The following is a 14511-nucleotide window of genomic DNA, read 5'->3' on the forward strand; positions in this document are numbered from 1 at the left end:
AGCATAACCCATTTGGTATACAAATGACCCCACAAATGAAGATAGATACACTACTATTTGCAGATGATCAAATAGTATTAGCTACATCAGAAGATGACTTACAAAGATCATTAAAATCATTAAATGATATCTCAAAGCAATATAATATGACAATATCCAAAGAAAAAACAAAAATAATGGCATTCAAAGGAGAAAACCCAATAAGAAGTAAAATAGTGATAGATAATAAAATACTAGAACAAGTAAACACTTTCAGATACTTGGGATGTGATCTATCATACGAAGAAGAAAAAGACAGACACTAAAATATCAAACTTTGTCAAAGTAAATAGCATAATAAACAGTATATTTAAGCCATCCCTGGTACAAAAACACACTAGAATCAGACTATATAATGTCTTGTCAAAACCAACTCTACTATACGGGAGCGAAACATGGACCATGAAAAGGAAAGATGAAAAACGAATTCAAACAGCAGAAATGAAGTTCCTCAGAAAAACAGCTGGATATACCAAGTGTGACCACAAAACAAATGAAGAAATCTTACAATCCCTAAAAATCAAACCAATTAATTACTACATAAGACAGTATAAACAAAAATGGCTAGAACATTTAAATCGAATGGACAACAGCAGACTACCAAAAATATTATACAGATACAAAATAAGTGGAAAAAGAAGAATCGGAAGACCAAGAAAGAGATGGCATGAGACCGGAACAGGCCACATGGCCTATATTCCATGTTAGGAAGAAGAAGAAGAAGAAGAACTTTAAGACTATATGAAAGAGGACAAATATACTAAGTACTGTTCATAGACATTACTATTGTTTTTTTATATCAATCCCAGGCACACAAGAGGTAGAAGAATTTACAACACATTAGTGCAGTGTGTGTGTGGGATGCAGATCAGAGTTAATAAAAAGAAGAAATCTATTGACATTTTTCGTGAAGAGCTGGAGGATGTAGCTGTTGGGAACACTCCATGAGGAAAGCTGCTCCAGAGGACAGAGATAGAGGAAATAAAAGAGGAAGAGGAAAAGCAGGTCCAGTGTGTTTGCAGCTGTACAAAAAAGGAATGTTGACTGCCTGTTCCTATTTTAAAAAGGCTCAACAGAAAGTGAAGAAATGATATTGCTAGTTCGGTGAAGCAGTATCCACAGAAATACTTGTAGAAAAGCCACAGAGCTGAAACTCTGCATTCCAGATGTACTCTTTCAACTCTGTGTAGTGAGAGAGAGAGAGAGAAATCATCTATCAGCTGAATCATTCACCTCTGGACAGCATCAAGGCTTGTGAGGTCTAGAACAAAAAGAATGCCTAGAAGCTGAGGAAGTTATGTGATGTGTTTATTCCAGGAGAGGTTGGAGGTAAATGCCAGTCCAAAAAAGAGAGAGAAAGATCTGTTCTAGATCTCTCTCCTTGGTGATTTGTGCATTTAATGGTGGCATTAAAGGTGACCAGGTTATTCTCACCTCACTGAAGGATGGTATGAAGATCAGCATCTAAGGCACTGGTCACAGATAATCTTTCAGCACTGCATGGTTTGTCAAATGAATAGGATGGATGGAGTGCACTACTGTCAGCAAAACTGTTAGGTAGTAATGGATTTGATGACTGGGATTTGGTACTGTATGACCACAGATGTAAGATCCCTCGACGCTTCTGTGCATGACAGAAGGTGAATCCATTTCCAGAATAGGGTAATCGATGCATTTTGTAGGATGAACATTTATTATTATACATCAAAAAATTAGGTTTTCTTTTATGAAAATTCTAGTTTTTAAAGTGGTAACTATTTTGCTTGTACAACAGTTGGAAAATTTTACGTATACAGCACTTGATTACACGTGTTGGTGATGAATTCATACATCGTCTTATTCCTTTCTCCCCTTCAACATGAATTGACTCTTTCTGGCAATCACCCAGCAATGGCTCTCGCTTCTGTGGTCAGACAGTAATTAGGAGAAAGAAAGAAGGAAAGTTTGGATTGAAGTGAAGCTAAAAGAGAGACGCCATCCACCATGACATGACATGAAGTGAATTACAAGAGAGAAAGCTTAGCTTGCTATTCAATTGCAGAGGACAGCAGGTAGACTTAGAAATGGCAAATCACTGGGCGGCTTCCATGCCAGACACAATCAAATACTCTGGAAACATCAACAGCGACAGCTGCATCTTGTTTCTCTAAACCTTCCACTGGCATATGTCCAATAGTAGGTGATGTCAGCTGTGGTTCTAGATTAATGGAATCCTGCCAGTTAATCAACAAAAACTACCAGTATGAATTAGTCAACTTCACCACTAGGTAGTGGAGAAGTTGACTGCTAATGGCTTCCTCCATTCTTGTGGAGAGAGGACTGAAGTGATGGGAATAGATGGCAGTTTGACAGAACACTTTTATCTCCCTCTTTTGGAATAGGCTGGATATCAATCCATTGGGATGAGATTGTAGAGAAGATAAAAGATTGCTTGAAACTGATTTCAGGCTATTTTGAGTGAAGATGGTTTATTTTAAGCTACTCTAACACACTTTTTTTTTTTAAATGAAGCTTTTCTTAGATTAATTAGTATATTTATAAATATATTATTGTGGTGTTTACTGGATTCGTTCACTTATGTTGATGTTTAATAAAGAAAATGCATATCTAAAAATAATAACTAACTACATTATAAGCTAATATTCTGCCTATGTCACCAAGGCAGCTTCATAAGCACAAAGGAAAACTTAGCACATGCATGCATGAATGCCAACAGGAAGGCAAAATTTCAGATTTCAAAAGGTTGGCTCACCAGCTTTTTGAAACCTGTGGTTTTTATCATTGCAGTATAGTGTAAGCTAAATGAAAATGTGGAGTTTTTAATATGGGCTATTTGAATGTATGTTGAATTTTTGTCCTGGCCTACTTTGGTACATATGCTGCAAAACTAGGGCTGAGATAGGTATTTTGAATAGAGTGGGAATAAAGACACTTATTCCAGCAAAAATAATTTCAGTTATTTGATTAGACCAAATGCTCGAATCAGGAATAGAAACAATAATCAGACCTTGGAAAAGAGATATAGAAATCCCAAAAGTCAGCCCAATTAGCACCACTGTAGTGCCATGAGACTGGCTGGGAGAAGGGTTGTCGATAGGTGGGGGAAAGAAGTTATGGTCAGAACTGCAAAGAGGAGAGCTAATATGAACTGTGTATTTGGAGAGTGAACTGGTTAAGAAAAGGTCCAGGGTGTTGAAATAATGATGAGGATTATCTGGTGGGTTGATGAACAGTTTGTGTTAGATCACTGCTAATAGAAAACAATTCAGCTTCTCTTCCAGCTTGGTCTGTGAAGTTACAGAAGGTGAATTATGAACACTGAAATCTTCATGGAAAATTATCTCACTCTTTGGGTAATTTAGACTCTATATAATCAACTTTCAAAAATAAATAATCAAAAAAGCTGCATAGCCATGAGAATTACATTAAAATCTGCAAATAAAGAAACAAAATGAGGGAAGGAAATTCTTGACTCAAAACAGATCATATGGGATTCCAGGTCTCTTAATGTTTGACAAGGGATGTGTTCTATCCTTCTTAAGGAAGACATCATCATGCATGATGTAACGTGAAACTTGATCTGTTATTCATCAGTGAATCCCAACTAGGATGCTAGTTGGGATTCACTGATGAATAACAGATCAGATTTAGATATTTGTAAGAGGTGGTGCATGCTGTTGGTATCGAGCTGCAGATGTTAGTAAACAGAAAACAATTCAGCTTCTCTTCCAGCTTGGTCTATGAAGTTAGAGAAGGTGAATTATGAACTGAATATATATGATATAAAAGTGGGGTTTTTCTACATGGGATTTTGTTGTTTTGTTCCATTTTTTTGGTGTTGTAAGTTTTTCCACTTGGTTATATAAATTAAAGATGCCAAGAAATTATATTCTTGGTTTAAGCCTTTATCCAAGTGTAACTTGGATATGTGCCTTGCATTGTGGGATACTAAGGTGATGTGAAGTCATATACGAGTTGCCCTGTTCTGAAAATACTTCAGGTGCAAACTCTGTTTACTTACACTTGGATAAAGGATTAAAACCAAGAATATAATTTCTTGGCATCTTTAATTTTTTGGGTGTTGTACTAATTTTTTTGTGGGAGATTTTTTAAGCACAGTGATACACTGAGAAAATTTCTAGAGCAGAGGCAGGCAACATGGAATGAAGGACTTATTAGACATGACTCCCACAAAGAGAGTGCCAGACTCCAATCTAAGCATGATCTCAGGCTCCTTGCAAACTGCTATACTTGACTCCCACAAAGACGACCTGGCAGAGTAAGCAGCAACAGGATTATACATCAACTGACTGGAAAGCTTTCCAAAGCATTAACAACATATTCAGTCCCATGTACTATCTAGCAACTGGCCTGTGGAAGCCACTTTACTGTTGTGCCCTTGAATGGAAGAGGTGCTGGCTCTCTAATTAATTATACTATAGAGTACATACTCATCACCTGTACCCCTGTGTATGAAGAAAGGGAGGGGACAGAAACTCTGAAATGAAACATGGCACCACTTTGTAGCTTCAATAAGCAGGGCAATGTTTCATCGTGTAATATGAAGATTGTCTACTACATAGAGATCTAGCTGGCATTTCTTCTATCTAGGGAAAATATGCTTTTAAGAAGGCAATATCTGCCTTACCAGAACTTTTGGAAAGAGACAATTATGGTCTATTTAAATTCCTGTGTTATACAGGAATTTAAGGTTGACTTGCTTGGAAAAGGCTATATATTGCCTTTAATCAGCCCATTAATGAACTGAAAACGAAACCATCTAAATAGGACCATACGCATCAGTGTTGTCAAATGTTATTGTTTTTGTGCTAGTTTGTCTGTTTTGGGAGAAATGTCTCCAGGATAAAGAACCCATCTCTCTCTCTCTCTCTCTGAGAACAACTAATTCAACCTAAAAGCTTAACATGTGACCATAATGGTATTCTAACCTTTTAGAATACCGATTTAGTCTTTCATGCCAAATAGCATTCATTCATCTTAACAACTGTAGGTATCATGAAGAAAGGCATTAGAGTCATTTATAAATAAATGATGGCAAGTAAGTAATGGAATTCACTGTAAAAGTTCCTTATGACAAATCCAATCCACTAAATGGCTTTAATCTAAACCTAACAACCATATATATAGACAGACACTGACTTATACAAGAGTTATGTTCTACAAACTTTATGTAACACAAATTTTACTCAAACCACCTATTTTACTCATACCACCAATAAACAAGGTATTGCTTATGCGTTTACAGTACATGTATATAGTACATTAAACATGTTTTAAAGGTTATTTTCTGTTAGTTTCTTTCAGAGAATACACACAAATTATATTTAAATATGTAATTATTAATGCAAAGTAATATAATACAGTATAAATAGGATGAGGAAACAGAATTTAAAAAAAAAAAAAAAAAGAATTTAATTTGTCCGTTCAACCTTCCTTATGAAATTATCAAAAGGGCCAACCATTACTTGCCAAAAAGGACTGAGAACCATCTGAATATTTTGAATTTATGTCTTCCAAAAGACTAGCCTTCATCAGAATCATTATTAAACTTAAAGGAATGCCCTTTTGGATTTGGCCTTCATTCCACATAGCTAACAATACTTTTATATCGTAAATAACACCAGAATGCTTCTTTTGTCATCATTGCGAACTTTAAAGAGAAATCCTTCACAATTGTATTCACTGCTGATGCCGAAAAACAGACATATCCTATGGCCTTTAAGCTTTCTCCACCTTCATACTTCTTTAGTTTCTTTATATTTTCATCTAGATCAATTTCGGTGCATTTTCACATGGGCTCACTTTCTTCATTTCTGTCCTTTTTTCTAATCATGATTGTGCTAACATTGAACATTATTAGATTGTATGAACACAGTAAACAAAATTAGACAAAGGTTGTCTGACTTTGGATGACTGCTGTTAGATGACATGTGAGTAGCATGTTAAGTAAAATTTTATACTCAAATTTTTTCCATGGCCACTACAGGATAATTTGTGTAAGTCTAATTTACATTAGTCAGGAAGTGCCTGTAATGGAACAGATTAGCCTCCTGAAATGAGAAATTTATAAAAGGAGAGGAATAATAATAATACTAATAGAGAAAAAAAAATCAATTAGCATACCATTCTTCAAGGATTTGTGTACCATTTTCAGTTCCATCGAAATCCCTATTGATATCCTCTGAAACTGGAGAATCACATGGGGTAGGTAATCCCATCGCAGTGTCCAGTGCTAAAACATAAAAAGCAATGTGAGATAACACAGTTTATATAAGCACAAAGGCCTTACTCCTTGAACATATGTTGAATTCAATTAATAAAGAAATTAAAAAAAGAAAAATAGAGTTGTAAATGTCATCAGTAATATTCCACATGCAAAAAGCATGAACGGGTATAAAATTGATTCCAAATGTGATCATAATTGTTTTACATGAAGCACATACATAAGTGGATATGATACTCATTAAGAGTAGAGATTGAATTAATTCTGACTGTATCCTATTAAAAGTAGATCCATCTTCTCTGTTTAGATATTCTGATTATGAAGTCAGTCCCAATAATTCCAATCTATTTATTATTCAAATGTTGACAGCTGTGGTTGTCATGATGATTGCCACTGAGCAATTATAGTAGTTGCCTCCATGCGGTGCAAAGCTAAGAACAGTAAATAGTTTGGCATCCAATGCTGTACACTATTTTCAAAGATCTCTTGGAAAATATACAAAGTGAGAGTAAGGAATCACATGAAAATATGTGAAACATTAGCAGAAATTGCACTTCTCCAGGTCAAATAACAAGGTATATACGACCTACAGCAAGTAGTGTTTCATTATAAATGAAATTATATCAAATCTACAGAAGTTATGAATGAAACTCCATTTTTTAAAGCATGTATGCAATATTGTTGATTGTATCTCTTAAAAAAAAAAGAAAAAAGAACATGAAACAGTATAATACACACACAGCTTACTGGAACAACCTGGAGAGCACCACTAGAAACTCTTAACAAACCTTGAAACCGTGTGGATTCTGTCACAGAATAATATACAACAGTATGAATGAACAGCACAAATACAGCAAAAGTCAATAGACATCTAAATACAACTATGAGACTTGTAATAGGAACAGTTAAGCAGCTAAATTCAGTTTAATTATTGTTTAACTGTTCATTTAACAGGACCAGTTAAACTGACAATGGCTGGCAGTCTTGGCACTTGCTTAAATTTAGCCTCCAAAAACTATACCACCTAATAAATACCAATGATCAAACCAACAAACCCATCTAACTTTCCCCACCACATATGGTGCAAACTAAATATCATGAGATTTGTTCTGTCATGTTTCTGTCTCTCATTTTATGGAGACAAAAACATGTGTCAGAGCAGGTACTTTACTCAAAACTAAGAAAAATAACACTCAACATTCCGACCTCTATATCAAGGTCACCATCAGGAATACAAATACATATGTGAACACACATATCACAATATACATAAGCAAGCTAACATAACTGTTTTGTTAACTGTTTGCACTAGTCTGACTCTAGTGAGGGAAAGAGCAAAATTTTCGAATTAAAAAAATAATAAAATAAAATAATAACAATAATATTAAAAAGTGGAACTACACCACTGCAATGCTACTGTCTTGTTATCCTTAAGTTCCATTTATTGATTAGGTTTTCTTGTGTTGTGGTTTATTCTGCATCATGTTCTTATGCACAGTTTCCCAAAATTTTTCTATGACAGAACACCTTGGTTAGAGTCGAGTATCATTGGTCTCATATTAAATGTAAAGCTCAGCACACACACTATCGCCGAAGCAGGCTGTATCGCATCACAAAAATGCGACAGCACACACTACAGGTGTGCCAGGCCTGGCCGCATCGCATCAACTTTGCTTGTGACTGCACATTTCCTAGAATAGATACCTCCGTACTTCACTCGAGCTCGGAGGTGTTGGCAACTGCAGGCAGCTGTCAGCCAGTGGCTGAGTGAAGGTCAGCACACGCTGGCCTTAATAACACAATCCACATGCAAAATGAGGAGCACCTGATTTTCAAACGCGTTTAAACTCGTCGCAGCATTTAAAAGTATTCCAGGCTCATATTAATTTCGATAATTTTTCACGGAATACATTTTGGGAACCCCTGTTCTTATGAATGCTATGGATTGCAGATGGGTCTACCAGACTCTTGGAATTGCTAATCCATCATTCTTATTGAGATTAGGATGATGAACCAGCATCTCACAAGCTTCTTTGACTTTTCTTTCAAACTAAGTTTTGGTGTGGTGTAGGAACTTGGTACCTTTCCACTTAATTCTGTGACACATTTGGACTGCTGTGGTCATATACCAATCAGAATCTGACCACAACACATACTATACCAATTGGTTAACAACAATCCTACAAATGCATCAAAGAAGAAAACAACAGAATTAAGTCAGTGACAATGTGGCGAGTAGAAACTTAAAAAGCTGTTACTGCATTATGACTGCACTCCCAGAATTTACAGTCTGCCAAAAATACAAAAAACAAATGCACTGCTGTAACCAATAGTTGAAGGAAATGACAGCCTTAATTATCACTTGGCCAAGAAACTAGCAGCAACACTCAAGGAGCTGGTAGGTCATTCTCTGTCCTACATAAAAAAAAAATACATGACACTTCGTAACAAAATTAAAAACATCGCATTCAACAAATATCAGCTTTGATATAACTTTCCTTTTTCGTGAATGGCCTGATCAATTCTCCTACAGAACAGCCTCTACATCTACAATCTAAGCCTTCTTTGCCCACCTACTTCCCTCCAGGTATTTCGTATGGCAAAATAATTTCTACCTACAAAAAGAAGGCATGGCTGCCTAGATTCAGCAAGTCTAAAGCCCAAAGTTTGGCTCCGATATATCGACAATACATTTGTCATTTGACCCCCACAGCTGCCAAACGTTAAATACGTTCCTATGCCACCTAAATAAACAACACAAACATATTATAACATAATCATTACTTAATAACTGTTCCTTTTCTAGAGACATTTGTCACACATCTTCCCTCCATAGTCTGCCATAAACCTACACGCACACACAAAGATTCATACCACCATCCAACACCAAACCTAGGGATCATCAGCATCCTTACACATAGCGCTCTAACAATTTGCTCAATGAGCAGGTGCTGAAGAATGAATATGAAATTATTATCCAAACCTTATAAAGAATAGCTACAACAGCAAAAGCATTCCCAAATATATTTCAAAATAATACTAGGAAAGATTTAAAAAAATAAAATTAAATTAAATTAAATTTAAAAAAAAAGCCATAGCCATACATATGTAGGCTGTTCAATAAATAATAAGACTATATTTATACAGAAAACAGATTACCTTTAATCGTCATCATTTACACGGTCTTTTTCGAAGTAACTACCGTGAGATGCAATGCATTTGTCCCAACGTTGTGTCCACTTATTAAACACATGTGAGAGTTCTTTCAAAATGGTGGCCTCTTAGCAGTTTCTTGAGCTGAGGAAACAGCCAGAAATCGCACAGTGCGAGATCAGGAATGTATGGAGGGTATGGTAGGATATCTGTGTTGTTCTTCTGCAAAACGTCCACTACACAACCAGCAATATGTGGCCTTGCATTATCATGGTGCAATAAGAAGCCATTCTTCAGCAATGGATGCTTCCTTTTGACGTGTTTGATGATAATTGCTGCTGTGTTGATCATTGTCTCTGTGATGGACGTTGAAGGTCTTCCTAACGTTCAAGTACCACATTTTTCCTTCCTTCCTTAAAAGTTTTATGCCAGTGAAAAACACTTGTCCTCGACATTGCATCATCATGGAAAGCTTCGCAAATCATGTTAAAAGTGTCCGATGCCGATTTTTGCAACGCACACAAAATTTAATCGCATAACGCTGTTCCAAGGATGCTTCCATTTCAAAGACTGATCGTGCCTCGTAGGCACACCGATGAGCACTTGTGTTTAGTCACGTGACACTCTGGCACATCAGCCCGTATGCGCCATCTATCAATCTCTTTTGTTAATACAGACAGCAACATTTCTTTATTCCACAGAAATTAATATTGTGATGAATGGTTTCGCCACAGTAAAATTAGTCTTATTACTTATTGAACAGTCCACGTACATTAGGATAATATCAGAAAAACAGATAGAACACTGCATAAATACAATATTAAGGCAACATTCAAATCTCCTACAAAATTAAAAAGCATACTTAACTCATCCAATGATCCCTTTCCCTACCATGCCCACCTGGGTTTACAAAATCCAGTGCACCTGCAACTTACCCTGCATAAGGGGAAACAGGATGCACAATTCCAATAAGAAAAGATGAACACAAATGGCACATTAAATTCTTTCACTCTAGTAAAATTAGAGTTTCTGACTATGCACTCCAAATGTATCCCATAATACTGAAAAGGCAACAACAAGACACTGCATCAAAACTTTGTTCGAAGAAAATTCAAAGTGGCTTATGAGATGCTGGTTCATCATTCTCAATCTCAATAAGAATGATGAATTAGCAATTCCAATAGTCTGAAAGACCCATCGGCAACCCATATAGCATTCAGAAGAACATGATGCAGAATTCCAACACAAGTAAACTGATCAGTAGACAAAACCTAAGGGTAACAAGACTGTAGAGTTGCAAATTTATTTTATTATACTTTTCATTAAAAATAACTTTGTTATATATAATTTTTTTTATTTTATCATTTATTTTTTTAAATTTTACTCTTTCCTTCCCTAATCAGGGGGAAATGGTTGCCAAAGTAGTTATATTATACTATAGCTTACTTGTGTGTATTGTGATGTAGTTTATATTCTGTTCCTATATATGAGTTCATGATGACAATCATCTTCCAATTCTTACTTCTGTGGACAGAAGTAAGAATTGGTCATAGAAGATGTGCTAATTTTATATATTACTAGAGCTAACTGAGTCTACAACTGTGGTTCATCATGCCAAACTATCATTCATATTGTTACTGTCTGCCCATTAACAGCATAGGATTAATAAATGACATTTTAGAAGCTACATTGGGATGGCTAAATAGTCTTGATATATTACTATTAGTCATAAGATGCAAAATTATATTTGTTATATATATAGTAAGTAAATAATAATAATAATAATAATAATAGCTAACCCAAAGAACATAAATCACAGCTGCATGATGAATTTTGCTTAACCTATCTGAATAAAGATGAACAGCAAATATGAATAGCAAAGGCCTTAATTATGTCAAATGTCCTAATTCCATCATGATCTGCGATACTGAAAAAGGCATCAGATTGCATCTCATTGCCCCAAATGATAAAATTCAACTGGAAATGACCAATATTTGAAAAAAACTAAGCCTCCAACCAGCAATTCAAAGAAGAAAAACAAACAAGTTGTTGGTTTACATTCATGTTGCACTTTACTGGTATTCAGGGTGCCCCTCATAGGACTTTAGTCTTTATTTTACCTCATTTCTTCCACTTATTGTTTCTTGTGTATGTTATTACAATTTTAACATTGTATTGACTGAGATGAAATATTAAAATAGATTAAGCTTTCTCTTTGTGCTGTGAATTATTCCATTAAAGGGCAACATGAAAACAATCAAGTCTAAAGTCCACTAATGATAATCTTTATAAAAGCTGATAAAAGGAATAAAACAGTGGTCCTTGACTAAGAAAAAAATGAGGTATCTAAGCAGACACCAGCACATATTGATCCGTCAACCAGTTCTATAACACATACCCAAAGAGAAAACTAATGACTTACTTGAGAAAGATACCATCTGATCTACAGAGACTATAAAAAATATTTCTTCGACACTGATATTATTTTAAAATATATAGATTACTCAAAATACAAAAAATGATATTCCATTTCAGATGGCTGTGGACAGAGGTGACAGTACCACCTACTATTCAGCAAAAAAAAATTAGCCACTTTCATAGTTAATAAGTCTTGTTAATTAAGTATTATATACTTAAATGTATGTTTAATATAAACATTTAAGTACATTAAACATACATTTAATAATAATAATAAAAAAATCAGACAAGCAAATAAATGTATACATTCTGTATACATATAGAGAAGTAGTGTGTGTATGCTTCAATAACAAGATATCACCATTCAGTGAATGGCGTTTTGGTCAGTTTTCATCTCTGTTTTTTTTCCACTAATGTGCCAATCAGATGCTGTCATTCTTCTTCTATTGACAAAATTTTGGCATGATATCACTGTTCTCTTTGCTTGCTCATTAGTGAGGATAGCTTGTCTGACAAAATAAATTTTGCTTCAGAAAGAGAGTACGAGCTCTCCACTTCCCTGATTAATGATTGCACAATATGCTGCTGAATCTGATGTAAATGTTCCAAAGAAATGAATACAGTCAATGAATTCTTAAAGGTATTCAAACTGATTTTAGCAGTTCCATGTACAGATCTCACTAAATCTGTTCTAATATCCAAAGAAAAATGGCATAATTTGTCTCTTCTGTCTCAGTAAGACAGAAGAGACAAGTTACCTCTAAGAAAATGTAAAGAGGATGAAATTTTTCTAATAAAAGTTTGGAATTGTATTTTCTGAAACACCTGGATTTTTTTTTCTCTTTCCAAAAATTTCTTTTGATATAACAAATTTTGTGAAAAGATTTAACAAGTTCAAATGCTAAAAAGGTTTTAATAAACAGAATATTATAACCAGAGTGGTCCTCAATTATAGCATCATCATGTACACTATGAATTCAGATATAATTTGAAACATTACTCTTTGAAACACTGAGTTTTTTTAAAAAAATCTATATCTTAACAAAAAAAAAAGTTGTGTTTTTTTTTTTAAATCAGTTTTATATAAACTTAAAACATCATATTGTTTATTATTTTAACGGTATAATAGAACACAGAAACTAAGTAAATAATTAATTTATTAACTTGATGCTGATATTTCGCTGGTATTATAACCAGCATCTTCAGAGCACAAAAACACTATTTGTCACAATACGCAAGACTAAAACAACATGATGTTTTAGTCTTGCGCAAGACTAAAACAAAATTTCATGTTGTTTTAGTCTTGCGTATTGTGACAAATAGTGTTTTTGTGCTCTGAAGATGCTGGTTATAATACCAGCGAAATATCAGCATCAAGTTAATAAATTAATTATTTACTTAGTTTCTGTGTTCTATTATACCGTTAAAATAATAAACAACATGTTCGACGAACACATAAGTCTGTCCACACGTTTAAAACATCATATGCATACTGTGATATACATTCATCTTTAACAGGATGAAAAGCTTTAACTTTTTAAAAAATATTTTATAGTATTTAATATTAATTTCATGATACTTATAATGTTCTTGTAATGTTATTCCCATGCTAAAATAGACATGCAGTATTTATATATAAAATTTACAGTATTTATCTTTATTCTTATTATTATGTGACACCTCCAAGGAGTCCAAAGACTCACTGAGAGAGGGCACCTACTTCAGCAACTCTCCATCTCCACCACTTAATTCACAAACAATACCGAACCGCCACTACCATCATCATCATCTACTGCCCACTGCCAATTACTAGTATTTTTTTTTTTGTCTGTAAATTGCATGTGTTCTCAAGGCCAATTTGTCTGTATCCAGGTTGAAAAACTTGTTTTTTTCTGGGAGAAAAACCTTGCTACATCCGTATGAGATCGACTAACTCACCTTCAACTGAAAAAGCCCATATGAAGTCCATATTTATATGCTAATATTTTTTATTTATGTATGTTATGCGCAACTTCAGTATATTTATAGTTAGTGGTAACAATGTACTTTAAGTAAAAATTAAGAACTGCAAATAAAATTAGCAATTAGGCCTCTTTTCTACCATGCTGAAAGTGTTATAACAGCCATTTGCAGGTCTTCTCACACCTATACCAATAAGCAGCAACCACTGTATTATAAATTCAAGGAGTAAAATCATAAATAAGCTAACTAATTCACTCTGTTCTTTTTTCTTTTTAATTAAAAACTCCATCTGTAGCATGTTCATTTTGTATAAAATTTAAACATGAAAAATTTTTTTCATAATTCTCTAATTACGAAAATCAGACAAGCAACAACCTAGAAATTAACAAAGGAATCTACTGTTGATTATTTTTGCACATTGCCTGATATTTTTCTATATTTAATATGAATACAATTTGAAAATGCATTTTAGAACTTAGAGAAAGACAGCATAACATTAAATTACATATATATGCAGATAAATTTAAGCTAGCATTACCCATTCTTTGATGTCCAGTATGAATATCATCTGCTACACCATACTGGTAGCTATATGCACCACCATTTGTGTTAACTTTTTTATCTTGTGAACACTGCCAGCAAACCCATTTACCTGGGAAGATCAGTCATATTATCAAATAAGCAAACAGAAAAAA

General features: G+C 34.3%; 1 protein-coding gene across 2 annotated transcripts in view; it reads right to left on the reverse strand.

The window, feature by feature from the left end:
• The window catches only part of LOC150095567 (histone acetyltransferase KAT6B-like), a 243785-nt gene that overhangs the window by 14873 nt on the left and 214401 nt on the right, over positions 1–14511 (reverse strand). For both annotated transcript variants that reach the window (XM_090409990.1, XM_090409991.1), the window contains exons 5-6: positions 14355–14468; positions 6184–6292 (exon numbers count right to left, since the gene is read on the reverse strand). In XM_090409990.1, coding sequence (XP_090266116.1) covers positions 6184–6292; positions 14355–14468 — 223 coding nt within the window. The remainder of the gene's footprint in view (positions 1–6183; positions 6293–14354; positions 14469–14511) is intronic.

The sequence above is a fragment of the Typopeltis vanoorti genome, chromosome 20, assembly GCF_054136105.1.
Source record: "Typopeltis vanoorti isolate ZY-2024b chromosome 20, IOZ_Tvanoo_1.0, whole genome shotgun sequence".
In the NCBI taxonomy this organism is placed as follows: Eukaryota; Metazoa; Arthropoda; class Arachnida; order Uropygi; family Thelyphonidae; genus Typopeltis; species Typopeltis vanoorti.